The sequence below is a fragment of the Hyperolius riggenbachi genome, chromosome 12 (genome assembly GCF_040937935.1).
Source record: "Hyperolius riggenbachi isolate aHypRig1 chromosome 12, aHypRig1.pri, whole genome shotgun sequence".
In the NCBI taxonomy this organism is placed as follows: Eukaryota; Metazoa; Chordata; class Amphibia; order Anura; family Hyperoliidae; genus Hyperolius; species Hyperolius riggenbachi.
The window spans coordinates 92090547-92108414 of record NC_090657.1 but is presented as its reverse complement, the minus strand read 5'-3'; the positions used below and the strand labels follow the sequence as shown (position 1 = coordinate 92108414).

The 17868-nt window shown below is 43.6% G+C and overlaps 1 protein-coding gene across 6 annotated transcripts in view; it reads right to left on the bottom strand.

Moving 5' to 3' along the window:
- The window catches only part of KIAA1755 (KIAA1755 ortholog), a 157180-nt gene that overhangs the window by 66012 nt on the left and 73300 nt on the right, over window positions 1–17868 (bottom strand). For 4 of the 6 annotated variants that reach the window (XM_068263368.1, XM_068263365.1, XM_068263364.1 and 1 more), the window contains exons 6-9: window positions 16795–16881; window positions 14502–14618; window positions 11801–11899; window positions 11565–11716 (exon numbers count right to left, since the gene is read on the bottom strand). In XM_068263368.1, coding sequence (XP_068119469.1) covers window positions 11565–11716; window positions 11801–11899; window positions 14502–14618; window positions 16795–16881 — 455 coding nt within the window. The remainder of the gene's footprint in view (window positions 1–11564; window positions 11717–11800; window positions 11900–14501; window positions 14619–16794; window positions 16882–17868) is intronic. The other 2 variants (XM_068263366.1, XM_068263367.1) reach the window with 2 other exon arrangements.

The following is a 17868-nucleotide window of genomic DNA, read 5'->3' as shown; positions in this document are numbered from 1 at the left end:
CCTGGTATCCTGGGAGCACAGAAATGAAACAACTCCTGTGTTTATGTATTAGCCCAGAGTTTGGCAGACTCGGCAGAGAGCTGACAGCTCAAATTGCACTGGCTCATTACTTGCAGATAAGGGAGAATTAGACAGGTTGTTCTCTATAAACACACACAGGGTGGATTTCTCTGTTTTTTCCTTGTCTCCTGTGCAAGAGTTCAGGTCCGCTTTAAAGCAAGCATACAGTTTCAAGATGTGGTAACCTTGTATCCGTTATTTGCCAATTTGCATTGCTTAATACTAGAACAGAACTCTGCAGAGATTTGATTTAATATCACTTCATCCAAATTGGCTACCCAAAAGCAGAATATATGAATTTCCTGCGGGGGCTAGACTGGCTTTGAACTCACATTTATAATGGTTATAAAAGCATTCTTCAGTTACAAGTATGTAAGCATATGCTATTTTTCCAGCTAACAACAAGATGGTGCTGGTTGTTCTCAACCTTAAAGAGGAACTCCAGTAAAAATAAATTTAAAAAAGTGCTTCATTTTTATAATAATTATGTATACATGATTTAGTCAGTGTTTGCCCATTGTAAAATCTTTTAAATCCCTGATTTACATTCTGACATTTATTACATGGTGACATTTTTACTGTTGGCAGATGATGTAGCTGCTGCAAGCTTTTTTGGCAGTTGGAAACAGCTGTAAACAGCTTTTTCCCACAATGCAGTAAGGTTCACAGACAGGAAACTGCCAGGAGTACGTACTCAAGAGTTTCTTGTGGGAGGGGTTTCACCTCAATATCAGCCATACAGCGCCCCCTGATGGTCTGTTTGTGAAAAGGAATAGATTTCTCATGTAAAAGGGGTTATCAGCTACTGATTGGGATAAAGTTCAATTCTTGGTCGGAGTTTCTCTTTAAGTGTTTGTTTATCTTCCTAATGTTGGCTCTTTCTTACAGTATCTTTTAGTATCCTTTTGGTAGCTGAGAAAAGGGGACTGGGTCAAAGCTGTAAAAAAATTTTTTGAGTGTGTAAATCATTAAATGTGTCCTCATAGGAAATGAAGTAAACAAACTGACTTCAGTTTACAATATACTTGTAAATTACAATATACTTTTATTAAATGCGTATTTAAAATAATGCTGAAAAAAATGCTCTGTTCTTTAAAGAAGCGTTCCTGTGGGCCGGGAGCATTCTGCGCATGCGCAGTACGTGAAATTCGCTACTGTGACACAGCCTCAGAGGAAGCGCCTGTTGATGCGAAATGGCCACACATACGTGGTCCGACAGGAATCTTATTGACTTACTTCCTGCCTAGCAGGAAGTACGTCACTAATCTGGAGGGCGACGCTATGAGTTGACGCACTCTGCCGCAGGGTCATATGTTTGTCATTTTTTGTGGCGGGATGTGGCAGGAGCATTGCATCCCCACCATAGCGCAAAATAAATTACCGGTATGTAAACCTGCCTTAAAGAGAACCCGAGGTGGGATTATATTATGCTAGTGGGGCACAGAGGCTGGTTGTGCACAGTAACACCAGCCTCTGTTGCCCCATGGTGTGCCTCAAAGACCCCCCTGCTCGCCGCTATACCCCCGCAGTGCTGGCGACACGCGTGTCGCCAGCACAATGTTTATCTAAGCACTGTCTGTCAGCGCCGCTCCCCCGCCTCCTCTGTATCGGCGCTACCCGCCGCGTCACTTCCCTCCAATCAGCGGGAGGGAAGGGACGCAGGCGGGTAGCGCCGATAAGGAGGCGGCAGGGGAGCGGCGCTGACAGACAGCACTTAGGTAAACATTGTCGCCAGCACTGCGGGAGTATAGCGGCGCGCAGGGGGGGGGGGTCTTTGAGGCACACCATGGGGCAACAGAGGCTGGTGATAGTGTGCACAACCAGCCTCTGTGCCCCACTAGCATAATAAAATCCCACCTCGGGTTCTCTTTAAAGGAAGGAGTACCACTATTTACAATATGGATGCAAACTGCAATAGCACCTAAAGGTGCTTCATATTTACTAAATACTTCATATTGTCGGAACAGTGTCATTGAGAAATCTGCTGAAGAGCTGCAAAGTTACCATGTCCTATTATGCATGCTATGGAGATACAGATTTTGCAAAAGCAGCAAGTATTTAATGCCCCTTCCATGCAGAGTAATGTTTACATTAAATATTTATTGCCATTGAGAGACTGTCGTGTTGAGTAATATTTGTGTCAACCATTTAATGCCATTGAGTGACTGTTATGTGAACTAATATATCTGTCAAATATTTAAAGCCACTGAGAGACTGTTTTCAATGCGAACTGCTATAAAGTTACATCTCACTATCATCTATGTCATGCCAGTTATTAAATCCTCAATTGTTCTTTCAGAAAAAAAAAAGAGTTGAGAATTGTTGCAGTACTGTTTGGGTTGCATTATAGAGATATTTCACCAAGATGGGCTTTACATCTCCACCTATACTGAACATAGCTGGGGTGTACAGGTTACAAGTAAAAGAAACAGGAGCGCTCCTCTGGTGCATTCACTTTTTTAATGTAGATACAGTGTGTAGATAAACACAAGCACTTCTAGGGCCTGCCAGCAAGTCCTCTCCGTTCCCCTGTGCTTGGCCGGAGCAACAGGAGCTATGTTACACCTCGCTCCATGCTGTAAGATCGCTCCTGTTGCCCCGGCCAAGCACAGGGGAACGGAGAGGACTTACTGGCAGACCCTAGAAGTGCTTGTGTTTATCTACACACTGTAAGTGCAACTATTAAGCGGGATTATCTACATTAAAAAAGTTAATGCACCAGAGGAGTGCTCCTGTTTCTTTTACTTTTTTGCATATTGTACTTGTGCATTTTGTATTAGATTTTTCGCATAGGGAATTCGAATTAGTTTAGCAACAAGTGGTAGTGAATGGGGCAGTTTCCACTTAATGCGACTTTTCATAATTGTTCGTATGTGAAAAAAAATCTGCTTCATTTTTTCTCATATTTTAATGCGTATTGGCCACAATTTGCGTATAATGCTTTGTAATGGCATCGGATAGCAACGTGAACTTTTGCCTTATTTGCGCAAAAATTTGCATTAAATGCATGGTTACAGGAAGTTGTCAGCACTCATGACTAAGCTGTTACTAGGCAGATTATGTTACATTTGACTATTGCAAATTTTTGCGTGCAAAAATTCACCTAAATTGGTCTACAAATTTACATGCAAATTTTAGCCAATCAGAAAAATGTGGAAACCTAGCCTTACACATTACAAATTTTTTAACAACATGTGCTAGAGTGATATGCTTGTGACTGCATTGTACGCATGTATTATTCCATGTGACTCAGGGAGGGATGCACAATTGACCAGTTAAAGCCTCTAGTTCACAGGTGTCGAACTCCAGGACTGGAGGACCAGATCCAGGCCAGTGTTTAGGATGGACTGAGAAAGAGAGGAATGTGTTCTACCTGATGGACCACACCTTTCCTGATTCAGACTCATCAATTTATTTGAGCTGTGTCAAAAATGTGTGAGGACCTTGGCCCTCGAAGGACTGATTTCACAATCCTGCTCTAGTTGCAAACGCAGCTCCCCTAACTAATCAGAATCTATTGGATTTAATAGTCAAAATGTATATCCCTAAGTAGAATTGAAGGAGACACTACACTAGTGACCTCTAAACTTGTGTTTTTTACAGAGATTACACTCAATGGGCCCAATCCAATTCACTTTGTCTCCTAAGTTTTTTCCTAGGAGATAATTTTTCATTGCTTGTTTAAAATAATTTTTAGCACATTGCAATTGAAAAAATACCAAAAGTAAGTGAAAAAGGGGTTAATAATTTAGGTATGCATATGACAGTTTTCATCCAGCCAGTCCAACTAATTACAAGTCATATAACTCTTGCCTGGCAGAGAACAACTTCTAAGTGCAGAGAATAGATTAAAAAAAAATCAATAGTTCAAAGATTGTTGCTCCGAAACAGTGTCATTAACTTGATAAAATAAAAGCATTTAAACACATTTTTCAGCTTTTAAACACAAAATAAAAGTATGGCATTCTAAAAAAAAAGGTCATATTTAGGAGTTGAAGGATTGATACAATTGTCTATCTCACCAATTTATTTTTAGTTCAAGCTTGCATTAAGAAGCGAACTAATGACATAAACAGTGAGAGAAGAATTCTGAGAAGTCCAAATCAGATATTGTTGTTTTGTTTTCTAATATGGTAGTGATTTATTCTCATATTAAAAAATTATATCAACCGTAGATTAAAACTAACAAAATAATTCATAATATTTGTTTACAAAATTATTTGTATAGTGATGATGTATATTATACTTTTAAGTTTTAAGTGGAATGACCCCTTTCGTCATCCCTCACTACCATACCACACTTTGTGGAATGTCGCTGTTTAATCGTTCAGAGCTATTTAGTATTACATAATGAATCTGCAGAAGTGACAGGCTGCATCAGGTTGGTATACTGGTCTGTGCATGCCGAGTCCTGTTTTTCACAACTCATCCTTTCAGTCCACTAGCCCGATGCTGGTAGGCACCGTCAGGAACGAACGACTATGTGCTAAAAGGATGGCTGCTGACAAGGGCTGAATGCCCAGAGTACATGTAATGAGGAGTATTTAACACCTATCACTCCCCTATGAGGTCAGCTCAGCTGGTTACAGACGTCTTAGCTGATGCATATCAGAACAGCGCTGCAGTGCCACCTAGTGGCCATAATTCTAATCTGTTGAAAAAAAGATCAAATTTGTCGTGATTAGCTTTAAGGGCCCGTTTCCACTAGCACGAATTCGCATGCAGACAACGCATGCGGATTCGCATAGGCAATACAAGTGGATGGGACTGTTTCCACTTGTCAGTTTTCATTTGCGTTTTTATGTGCAGGATTTTTCTGCACGGTAGACCCTGCAGAATTCGCCTGCGTGTGGAATGCAGGCGAATCGCAGGCAATGTATTTAATAGGGAAATCGCATGCGTTTTTCGCATGCGTTTTTTGCATGCGTTTTTTGCCGCGATTTCGCATGCGATTTCGCATTGAAAGTAATGTAAATTGACACAGGCAGTGACATGGTTAAAATCGCATATACCCTGCCTATGCGAAATCGCGGCAAAAAACGCATGCGATTTTGTCAGCGGTGATATGCGGCGATTCCGCACCGCACTAGTGGAAACGGGCCCTAAATGTCACATACACGCTACAGCACAACTGCGGAGTGCTGCAATACGTTTTAGGCCCAATGCACACCAAAAACCTCTAGCAGATCTGCAAAACGCTAGAGGTTTTTGAAGCAGATTTCAGAGCGATTCTAAACATGCCTAGCGTTTTTTAAGAACATTTTTGTGTATCAGATTACAAATATTGTTACAGTGAAGCTGTTACTGAACAGCTTCTGTAACAAAAACGCCTGGAAAACAGCTCTGATCTAGCGTCTTTCAGAGCTGTTTCCCACTTTCCTATACTTTAACATTGAGGCAGAAACGCCTCCGAAATCTCAAAAATGCTGCAGCCCCCGAGTTTGCGTTTGTGGAAAAAATGAACCGCGCTGTTGTGCACCATCTCATTCACTTTCATTAGCCAAGCGGTTTTCCCCCTACAAGCGTTTTATAAAAGCTAGAGCTTTTTGAAGCAGATTTTCAGAGGGATTCTAGGCATGTTTAGAGAGGTCTTCTAAACATGCCTAGTGTTTTTTGGAGAGTTTTTGTGTAGCAGATTTCATATATTGTTACAGTAAAGCTGTTACTGAACAGCTTCTGTGACAAAAACGCCTGGAAAACCGCTCTGCTCTAGCGTTTTTCACAGCGGTTTTCCACTTTCCTATACTTTAACAGTGAGGCAGAAACGCCTCAGAAATCTAAAAAATGCTGCAACCCCCGAGTTTGCGTTTGTGGAAAAAAATGAACCGCTATGGTGTGCACCAGCCCACAGAGTCTATAAAAGAGAATCAAAGTAGACATACTCCCACTCCTAACTGAACTGCACACGATTGCTGGGCGGCAATTAAAATGCAGCCAAATGGCAGCATTTGTAACACCATGCATGTCAGCGCTTAAAGGATACACAAAGTGACATGTGACATGATGAGATAGACATGTGTATGTACAGTGCCAAGCACACAAATAACTATGCTGTGTTCCTTCTTTTTCTTTCTTTGCCTGAAAGAGTTAAAAATCAGGTATGCAAATGACAGTTTCTGTCTGGGTGGGAACCGAGTTGGACTATAGCGTAACACTCACTGATAAGGGATTACAGACATAGAACACTTTCCTGGCAGAAAATGGCTTATAGGAGCAGGAAACAGATATAAAGAGTATATGTAAAAAGTCAGTTTTAGGAGAAAGAGGATAGATACGATTGTTTATCTCATCAGTTTATTTTCACCTCGTGTTTCCTTTACACAAGGTGGCAAAACTCAGCAGCAGAGAACCGCAACATTCTCAGTCTGAGCATGGCTGCAGCCTCACTCAGATGCTGTGCGCTAAACTCAGAGAAAACAACAACCTTGTTTTAGTTTTGCATTGTGAGCTTAACTACTTTCGGACCGAGCGAGTACGAATCTACGTCGGGCAGGGGGCGCTGCGGTCCTGACAGGACGTAAACTCCACGTCCCATTGACCGCCTGCCCCAGCCCGTCGGCGTCACTCGGTCCGCTCTGCCCCCGCCACAATGTGATGCCCTGCCGCCTCTATGACGGCAGAGCACTGTGAGCCGGGCAGGAGCCGTTTTCATTGGCTCCTGGCCCTGTCATTCATGTAAGCCGCTCTCATTGCCTTACATGGAGTGACAGGGTCAGGAGCCAATGAAAGCGGCTCCTGACCGGCGCACAGCTCTCTGCCGTCATAGCGACGGCAGAGAGAGCAGCCTGCGCCGGGGACAGAGCGGCGTGTCTGGCGGGAGCGACGGTAACTTGCGGCGATTCACCGGGAAGCGCCGGTTTGCTGGACCAGCACCCTCTGGTCCTTAAGGGGGCAGAGGGTGCTGGTCCAGAAAGGGTTAAGGCATGAGTCCTGTGCTGATTTTATTACTCTCCTGAATTCCCATCTATAACAAATCTAGCCCAGGACGCTATTTGCATGGAGTTTGTATGTTCTCCCTGTGTTTGTGTGGGTTTCCTCCAGGTACTCCAGCTTCCTTCCATATTCCGTTTCTGCTCTACAGAATATGTCAGTGTTATATAAATACACAACAATTATAATATCCTGCCCAGACTGAAAGTGAGTCTGCAACAAATAAGACATTTTTAGATAGAGTCATTGGCCCATATGCAATTCACTTTTTCTCCCGACATTTCTCCTAGGTGATATTTTCACAACTTGTCAATTAAATGCCTATTAAACGACCAGCAAGCAGGAGAATACTCAAAATAATCCGCATAGTACTTTTTCACATACCGGCAAAGTTCATGAAAATTATCTTAAACGACCGCTGTGGCGAAAATCTTACAATATATGTATACACATACAAATAAGAAGTATGTTTCTTCCAGAGTAAAATGAGCCATAAATTACATTTCTTCTATGCTGCTGTCACTTACAGCAGGTAGTAGAAATCTGACAGAACCGACAGGTTTTGGGCTAGTCCATCTCTCCATAGGGGATTCTCAGCATGGCCTTTATTCTTTATAAAGACACACCCTGGAAAAGATTTATAAAACAATGATGGCCAGCCTCCCTGATCACCGTACACTGTTTTTGGCAGTTGGATGGAGCAACTGCCATTTACTAAGTGCTTCTGAAAATAAAGAAAACCCTGAGAATCCCGCATGAGGAGATAGGCTAGTCCAAACCCTGTCGGTTCTGTCAGATTTCTACTACTGTAAGTGACAGCAACATAGGTGAAAAGTAATTTAAGGCTCATTTTACTCTGAAAGAAATGTACGGTACTTCTTATCTGTATATGTTTACATATATTTTAAATTTTAAGATTTTCGCGACAGAGGTCCTTTAACCATTTCCGCTGCCCGGACGTGAAGCTCACGTCCGGGCGGCAGCTCTGCAGCGCTCCCGCGCGATCCCGCCCGCGGGCGCGTCCCCGTTGTGTCTCCCGGTAGCCCTGGTATCAGTGAAAGGTTCCCGATCACCAAACCCTTTCCCCCGCAGAAAAACCAAAGTGCTCACCTGTGAGGCTTCAGTTCTTCTGCCCGGACACATTTCCGCATCCCCCTTGTACTTCTGCTTAGCGAGAAGTACAAGGAGAGTAAACAAAAAGGAAGGTGGCCATCTTGTGGCCAAATAGTAAAACTACAGCTACACATTTTTACATTACTATTTACACAGATAACAACATTAAAAATTTACTGTTTATGTCCCACACCCAAATATTAACCAAATAAAAATTTTAATGGAAAAAAAAAATTACAATCAAAAAAAAAAAAAGACATAAATAGTTACCTAAGGGTCTGAACTGTTTAAAAATGCATGTGAAGGGGGTATACTACAAATATTTTTTAAATTATAAGCTTGTAAATAGTGATGGACGCAAAACGGAAACAATGCACCTTTATTTCCCCAAAAAATATTGGCGCCATACATTGTGATAGGGAAAAAATTTAAATGGTATAATAACCGAGACATACAGGCAAATAAAATACATAGGTTTTAATTATGGTAGCGTGGATTATTTTAAAGCTATAATGGCCGAAAACTGAGAAATAATGACTTTTTTCCATTTTTTTCTTATTAATCCTGTTAAAACGCATTTACGGTAAAATGGCTCTTAGCAAAATGTACCACCCACAGAAAGCCTAATTAGTGGAGGAAAAAACAAGATATAGATCAATAAATTGTGATAATGAGTGATAAAGTTATTAGCAAATGAATGGGAGGTGAAAATTGCTCCGATGCATAAGGAGAAAAATCCCCGCGGGCTGAAATGGTTAAAGAGAAGATACATTATCTCCTAGGATAAAACGCAGAAGAAAAAAGTTAATTGCATATGGGCCATTATCCCTAACATGTTTATTTTTTACTGTCTTATTGCATGTCTTTGGAACTACATTATCAATTTTCATATTAAAGCTATGAAGCACCATGGAGGTCCCTCGGGCAGGAGGGGAAATTGCTCCAGTGGGACACTGATAGCTATTAATTAAACCACCAAATGTTTCTCAAGTTTTTCCATTCTATCTAGGACTAAATTAAAACAAATACCTGTGGTTGAGTTGCAATCAGCTTGCCAACAGTATGTCTAATATAGCTGCTGTGTTGTGGGAAACACAGTGTGACAGCAGTCTTCCCTAGGGTCCAAGAAACCCTAATATCAAAGCATGGTTGGATTCTTCCACTTTCTACTTAGGATGCACTCAGCACCTTGTACCAGACCTGTGCTCCCAAACACCACAGAATTTACATTTACATTTTCTGTAACTGATATACAGGCCACAAAGATACAGGAGCCACAGAGAAGCAGGAAAAAAAAGGTATAAAAACTGACCACTTGTGCCATACAATCCAGGTTTTCTTGTTTGCTACGCCCCCTTTCTGAAAAACTGCCATGGCAGTTTCCTGCCTTCCTAGGCTTGGTCTGGTCAGGAGCCTTCCTATGCTTGGCTTAGCCAGGAGCCTTTCAAAGCTTGGTCTGGTAAGCAGCCTTCCAACGCTTAGTCTGGTTAGAAGCCTTCTTAGGCTTGGTATGGTCAGGAGCCTTTCTAGGTTTGGTGTGGTCAGAAGCCTTTCTAGGCTTGATCTAGTGAGGACCCTTCATTCACTTGGCTTTGTCAGGAGTATTGCTAAGCTTGGTTTGGTAAGGAGCCTTCCAAAGTTTCATCTGGTCAGCAGCCTTCCTTGGCTTGGTGTGGTCTGGCACCTTTCTAGGCTTGGTTTTATAAAGCGCCTTCTCAGGCTTGGTCTGGTCGGTAGGGTTCCTTTGCTTGGTGTGGTAAAAAAACCTGTTTTCTAAATATGTTATTGCATGAACTGCTGTCGAACCAACAAGAGGTGAAGAGGTATGTAGTGTAAGTGGATTGAAGTGGCTTGCACAACGGGTAATAAAGGGAGTAAAAGATCCATGCCCCACAGAGGAAGTACATTTAAATGAAGCAGCATGTAACTGCATTCATAATAGACTCTCAAAAGCCTCTGAAGATGTACGTTTTATGCAAAATTGCTGTTAGACTCAGGAGACAACTGCACATCTCTGCTGAATGGTAGGATTATGTAAAACAATGTTTCTGGGGCGTAACTACAGGGCAGCAGCCCCTGCAACCAAAGAGATGACCAGAGCGGTATAAGGGCCCCAACTACTATTTCACCCCCGTCAATATAGGGGCCCATCCTTCAGATAAGGTGTTTTTGTGGCTAACTGGTTATAAGTGTGAGGATTATGGTGTCCACACTTGCTTTACTAAGCTTGCAAGATGGGCCCCCAGGCTGTGAGAGTCACCAGGGGTAGGCAAGGGAAAGGGTGAGAACATTGGGAGTCCTCATCAAAGTTTTGCTGGGTGGCCCCATGACTGGGTGGCCCCCTGCAATGTTTGCTTATTTATGCTGTATGTGAATTTGAGTGAACCACAGATTGGTATCGATCGTATATGCCAATGTGTTTTTTGCACAAGGAAACATTCTAGAATTTGTGACAAAGAAAAGCTTTGATGGCACAATAACACTAAAGTGCATATCATGGGTATAACCTGCTTCTGTTACATCCGTGCAGCGGCGGAGCGCTTAGACCTGGGCTGCGGCTCGGATTTCCGGGTCTCGATGGGCCGCTGACGTCATGGAGGCGCAAGGTGGCTCTGAGACCCTATTGGATAAGCGGAGGAAGTGTTCCCAGTATGCGCTCCGCAGATGTAAACAGTAGTACACGTATGCCTGCGTGTCAGCTGATCTGCTGACACGTTGGATGATGATTGGTTTACTTTCAATTCTGCTTTATGTTGATTGGGTAGTCTGTGTATTTAAACTCAGAGAGCGACCCCAGTCATCGCCCATGATAGCATTAGCTGTGGCTTGTTGCTGGGTATGCGCTCTCTTCCTGATTGATTCCTTTTGCCAATTACCGCTTGTATTTGCTTTGTATTGCTTTGTATCCTGATCACGCTAATCTCTGATTGATCCCTGTTGCCGACTACTGCCTGATACCTGGATTACGTCTGAACGCTGCCTGGACCGACTTCGGCTTTCCTCGACTATGCTATCTCTGGAAAAGTATATCTGGACTGCCTTGTCATTCTGGGACTCTGTCACTACAGTCACCTGGTTCATTTGTCTGGACTGCCTCACCTTCTAGGCCGCAGGTGACTATAAACATCTATCCTTGTTAATACTGTGCCCATTGCATTTCTTGTTTACAGGTTCTGTTGGTGGATTACTATCTGTCAGTCTGTATGCTACATCTACCTGCAGGGTGTATTGTAGTATTGTGCTAGGTAGGAGTTCTCACAGGGTTTACAGGCTGGGCTATAGGTCAGTCATATGGGCATACAGCCTGACCTATAGTCATTGACCAGACAAGCCTGACAGCTTCATTTGGTAGCTGTAGGTCTGAATGTAGATACCAGATCCTCAGAAGAGTACATCAATTTCCTCTTTTTTTAAGAAAATCACAATTTACTCCAAACTGTACATAAACATTAGAAACCCACCTGACATCCTTCGAGCAGCAGAAGCGGGTTGCCTCCTTCCGTAGTCTGGCTAGTGTTGTTCCTCCCTCCCTCTGTAAAGTCACCAGACGTGAGTCGCTAAGTACAACTTTCATGAGCTCTCGATATTGGCTCATCTTCTCCTCTGCTTCCTGCTAAGCAAAGAGCTTATATTTTTGAAAGGCCTTTTTTCATATCCTGTCGCACAGCAAATTCCCTGGAGGGATCAAATCTCCTACCTTTGAGTCGTGTGGAGTGCAGCCCTCACCCAGCTCCTGGATAGCATGCTGTAGTAAGTCAGAGGACTTCCTAAGGTCTGCCAAGAAAGCATCCAGCTTCTGTATCAGAAAAAAAGAAGAGGACGCTATGAGACAAACAGATATGTAGCAAGGCGTGCTTTTATTGTCTAGGTTGTGGTACGTCTGCCCCAGGGGGTACTTCTGATAGATTCAAGGGCTACTTGTGCTTGTCAAAGTTAATGAAGTATCTCAAATTAAGAGTTTTTAAAAAATTGCTATTTTTGAGACCTACAGGAGAGGTAAGCCAACCAGGGGCATTGTTAGCCCCAAAGATCAGTGGCACATGCCCCAGATCTATTCTGAGGTGCCATGGAGTCAGCTGTGGTGCCTCAATGGCCGTTATGTTGGGAGCTGTGTGGTGCATCAATCCGGCTATGCTGGGTGCTGAGGTGCTTCTAAGTGGGCATACTGGGTGCTGTGGTGCCATGCTGGGCAATGTGATGAATTTATGGGGGCATGCAGGGAGCTGTGGTCCTTCTATGGGGGCATGCTGGGAGTTGTGGTGCCTCAATGGGAGGCCCAGGGGAGCATGGGCAGGGGTCCACTAAACGGTCAAGGAATTCCATGGGGGAACTGCCAGATAACCTGGTGGCAAGTCAGCGTGCCCAGCAGAAAGCCAAACTAGCCAGAACAGAAGCCAGGTAACTCTGCCTAGTTTTGTTTGATTAACACTGCCTGTTTATGTGATATGCAGCATTTATCTAGGCAGGGCTACTTAGACCGCTGTTGAGTTCATGTAAATTTGGCTCCACCCATGACCACACACACATTCTGTTGCATGGCCACACCCATTTTCTGTCTGGAGTGCCCAAAAGTGCACTCTCTCTTAGGATCCTAGCAATACCCCTGAAGCCAACCATACCTCTCCTTTTTCAACTGTGTTTAATTGTTTTAGGACTGAGGAGGCAACACATGAAAGAGGAGGCTGATGAACTGATGTATATAGAGGGCTACACAAGATAGAGGACACTGCTGTATATCAGAGAGGGACTGAGGAGGCTGCTCTACAAAGAAGTGGGACTGATGGACAGAGGAGGTGATACATGAGGAGGCTGCTGTATATGGAAGAGGGACTGATGTATACAGGAGGTGACACATGGAAAAAGAGGCTGCTGTACTTGGAAGAGAGACTGATGGACCGAGGAGGCTGCTGTACATGGAAGTGAGACTGATGGAGAGAAGAGGATGCTGTACTTGGAAGAGAGACTGAAGCACGAAGGAGCCTGCTGTACACGTGAGAAGGATTGATGGACAGAGGAGGTTGCTGTACGTGAAAGAAGGACTGATGGACAGAGGAGGTTGCTGTACATGGAAGAAGGTCTGAAGCACAAAGGAGGCTGCTGTACATGGAAGAAGGTATGAAGTACAAAGGAGGCTGCTGTACAAGGAAGAAGGACAGAAGCACAGAGGTGGCTGCTGTACATGGAAGGACGGAAGCACAGAGGTGGCTGCTGTACATGGAAGAAGGACGGAAGCACAGAAGTGGCCGCTGCACATGGAAGAAGGACGGAAGCACAGAGGTGGCTGCTGTACATGGAAGAAGGACGGAAGCACAGAAGTGGCTGCTGTACATGGAAGAAGGACGGAGGCACAAAGGAGGCTGATGTACATGGAAGAGGGTCTGAAGCACAGAGGTGGCTGCTGTACATGGAAGAAGGACGGAAGCACAGAGGTGACTGTTGTACATGGATGTTGTTGCAAGTGGAAAAGGAAAGGGGCTCTTCTTGGAAGGAGCTGGGGAAGGGGTACCTCCATCATCTAGGGAGTCAAGAGTTCTGTGCTAGATACAAACAGGTATGCAGCGTGGCAGATTACTTCATTATTATCATAGATAAGAAGCCGGTTGTCCATCTACCAACTGCGCCTCTTAGCAGCTGGAGTAATCCATCAACAAAGCTCCCTCCAGCTGTGCAAATCAAACTGGGCCACAACAGTGGATATCTCTGTTAGCTCCTACCAGGAACCTTGCATTTATAAATTTAGGGTAAGGGGGCTGAGAGGAGACATTTTAAAGTAAAGACAATCAGGTTCTCTAACATCATTTTGTTGGGAGAAACTGGAAGCAAAAGTGACAGAAGATCACATGATCATTCTATAAGCCTCTGATTGGCTGATTGCAACCACATGATCATTTTCTACTTCCATCTCCTGTGTTATCCTACTTGATTGTGCCTGTAGGACAAATGAATCCTCCCTATAATACTCATAGTGGATTGAAAATATGACTATCCATTAAATTAAATATAAAGTGCTTAACGAAGTAGTGTGAATATGTAGCAGACACACTGACAGATGAACACATGCTGCATAGAAGACAGATGTTGATGTCTTTGGAAACTAGAGCTTTTACCAGAGAGACTAGAGCAGCCCAGCAACACATGTTGCCGGCCATGTAAATTCAGTGCAATGAAGACTTACTGCTGACATCTGTCTTATTAATAGAATAAGATGGTTCCTAAGCTGCTCACAGTGGATACATCTGAACGTTGATGGCTCTCTGGTGTTGCTCACTGATGTGATTCCATCATAAATCAGAAGCAGACAAGCATGCAGACCAGATGTGATGTTAGATGTACGGACAGACACGCCAAGGCATGCCTCATTTGGTTACACTTTACAACTTGTTAGCAGGCAGTGGCACCTGATAAAATTGGACCCACTCGCTGTGACAGTATGGGTAGGTGCCTCCCAAGTCCCAGGTGAGCTGGCCAATGTCCGCCAAACGGCCCAGTGACTTTGGTGATGTCAGGACTTCCACCTGTACACGTAGGGGGAAGCAGAGAAGAAACAGCAATCACTGACAGCGTCACATCTACTGAATGGGAAAAAAACTAATCTACTCTAAAAATAATGCGATTGCTTTTAAGCAATTATTTAAAGAGGAGCTGTAAGGAGATATTTTTTATTTTGTTACAAAACAGAAGATAGGAGATGTGTTGGGAGGAGAAGAAGAAGAAATAAGCAAAAGAGAGAAAACAAATCCTCTTACCCTGTCAATGTGGTATAGAAGAAGTACCTCATGCAGCAAGGGAGGAATCATGTTTACTACTGGTGCACAGGGCTAGAGTGGTTTTTTTTAAATTATTATTCCCTTAGTTATAGACAAGCCCCTTTTTTTCCTTATTTAGATACTCAAGTTCATTCAGATTGCTTAGGGACCAGTTTCACACTGAAATGGCTGCAAAATCACAGCTATTTTGCCGCAATTCTGTTTGCAATTCTTGTTCAGGGTGTGATTATCGTTCCCTGAATGAGAATTGCAAACATAATCCAGCCTTTAATATTAGCATATGCAAATCAGAAATGAGCTGCATGTGATGTCATTATCCACAAGACTGTGCATCAGTAGACCCTACAGAGTGGGTGGGGTTTCACCTTTTAAACTGGATTTCCATTGGCTGCAGGACTTTTTCCCCTCTGAGAAGTGGGTTTTTCCTGGCAAGCCTGCCATCATCTTCACACTGGTGGTGAGTTCATTTCCACCTTACAGTTCCTCTTTAAAGCATACACATGTCCATTTTACAGGCTAATTCAATCGCATTGGTCTGATATGCAGGACATCTTTTTCCCCAACATAGCTGACTGATTTGTTTCAGTTACTGGCAGTTTACCGATCAAAGCTGTACTTGGAAAATCTCTATGCGAGTGGGCAGGGAAGGTTGGTGAGGGGATCAATGATTGCTTAATGCTGCACAGCATCAAGCTTTACAACGCTGGTGGTAAGACTGAAGCTCAAAAGGTTTCTGCTGAAGAGATCGAGTGTGGAAGAAATTGTTCACCAACCGATTAATGTCATTAAGAGATCAATCAGCTTGCAATATCGGACTGTTATTGACCCATGTAGGCCTAGCTTAACACCTGGTCAGAAGCCCAAACTCTGGCCATTAGACTGTCTGTCCATATGCTGCAATATTCTCAGACAGATTTAGATTGTAACGTCCCCCTTGCAGTTTAAACAACAGTGGGAAGATGCAATTAAGATGACACCCACAGTGCCTAAAAGCTGCCTTCCTGAACTCTGTGCTTTTGGTTATGCAAAATCAGATTACAATCAGGCGGTTTGGTTGACCATGTGTATGGGCTTAACATATAGCCTTATCTCTCTGTAAAAATAATAGATGTGTAAAATGTACAGTAGATTTGTATTTAATTCAGGAAAATCATTCAAGTAGAGATTAGCTCACACTGTAGTTTGTTTGACATCAGTATAAAACACAGAGTAAGGTGAGTGTTCCCACTTGTGCCAGATTATGTGTGGCCAGCGGGAGTGGACAGTGTAGTGTCCGCTCTGATAGTCTGCTGTGGTCTGGCTGTAGCCCAGGGAAGATGTAATACCCCCATAGGCTATATGGGAGAACGCACAGGATGGTATGCAATTTACCAAGAAAATGATTGACTAAGCTTGAGGGTCTGAACTATACTAGTAGTTCAGAGGTTTTCCGCAGCTAGAACACACCAGTGTGCAAAATGAAAAAAGTACTGGTGAGTTTTGAATGACAAAGCAAAGTATGCTCAAAATAGTTCTCAACTACAGGTTCAATGGACCAGAATCTTGTAGTGTTCTAAGGCATCACCAATTAGCTTGCATGTTTCTAAAGGCCCGTACACACACCTGAATTAAGACAGCTGAAGCAGCCGATAATGACCACCTCAGCCGATAGTCAGTCGTAGGTATGGCAGCCCCCAACCTACAAGTGACCCACTGGGTGGATTTACTCCCCCCTTTCCCCGTGACACCGATCCCCCGCCATGATGTCACGCACGCATCGATTGACGCTCCCCCGCATAGCAACACAGCGCATCATCAGTTACACAGCTGACACGCATGTGTGCAGCCCGGACCGTCGGCTTTGCCCAAGGAGATCAAGCTGACTTCAAATGATAGCTATAGATATCCATATCAAAAAGTTCATTTTTACCTAAATAAAACCTACCTGTAGTCCGGGGATCCTGTCCAGCTGAGGAGCAGACTCTTTTTCTACTAGCATTACAATGCTTTGGAAAGAGCCAGGAGAGGAGGCCTGCAAAAGAGTAAAGTGAACAAGCCTTTCAGTTTAATACACAATAGGCACTTTAAGGTGCTACTGACACTCCACTGGTCTCTTAAAACCACAATTTCAGGATTTCCCATCATCAAAACCAACTTACAGATTGTTACCGAGGTAATCGTTACCATTGCAACACCAATAGTGAGTTAATGCAGAGGCTGGAAGAGGGTTCCATGTAAACCCTTCAAGTAGAGGGGCCCTCTGCAACCCCTGCATCTCCTTTATACCATGCTGGTGAGTCAATCTAAAGGCCCGCGCCCACCTCGTGTCTCTTCTGACGATTCTCCCGATGGCCTGCATTTTTTGAGCAATGTGCGGTCGTTTACATGATCTCACAATGTGGGTACAGGCTCACGATCACGCGAACGTTGCTTAGCATCACGCAATGTTAACGACCGTCACGGTGGATTGGATATTTAAAGGGGAACTTCAGCCTAATCAAACATACTGTCATTAAGTTACATTAGTTATGTTAATTAGAATAGATTGGTAATATAATCTCTTACTCACCCTGTTTTAAAAGAACAGGCAAATGTTTGCGATTTCATGGGGGCTGCCATCTTTGTCATGGGGGCAGCCATCTTTTTGGTTGAAAGGAGGTGACAAGGAGCAGGAGACACATTTTCAACTGTCCTGTGTCCTGATCCCCCCTCCCAGCTGCACACGCTAGGCTTCAAATGTCAAATTCAAAATGTAAGAAAATTTTTTTGCACCAAAACAGCAGAACGAGAGCAACAACATCAGAAATCCCATCATGCTTTGCACAGCATAAGGGGAAAACTGCCCGGGCAGTTTTCTTCTGTGCATCTAAAAATGAGGCTTGTATAAGAGAAACAAAGTTCTGATGCTGTGAAACTGTTAAAGAAACATCAGGCCTTTTCAGTGCTGCTGAGTCAATTTTTAGTCTGGAGGTTCACTTTAAGATCCCTGACGACTCCTGCGCGAAGTCTCATTGCGCCC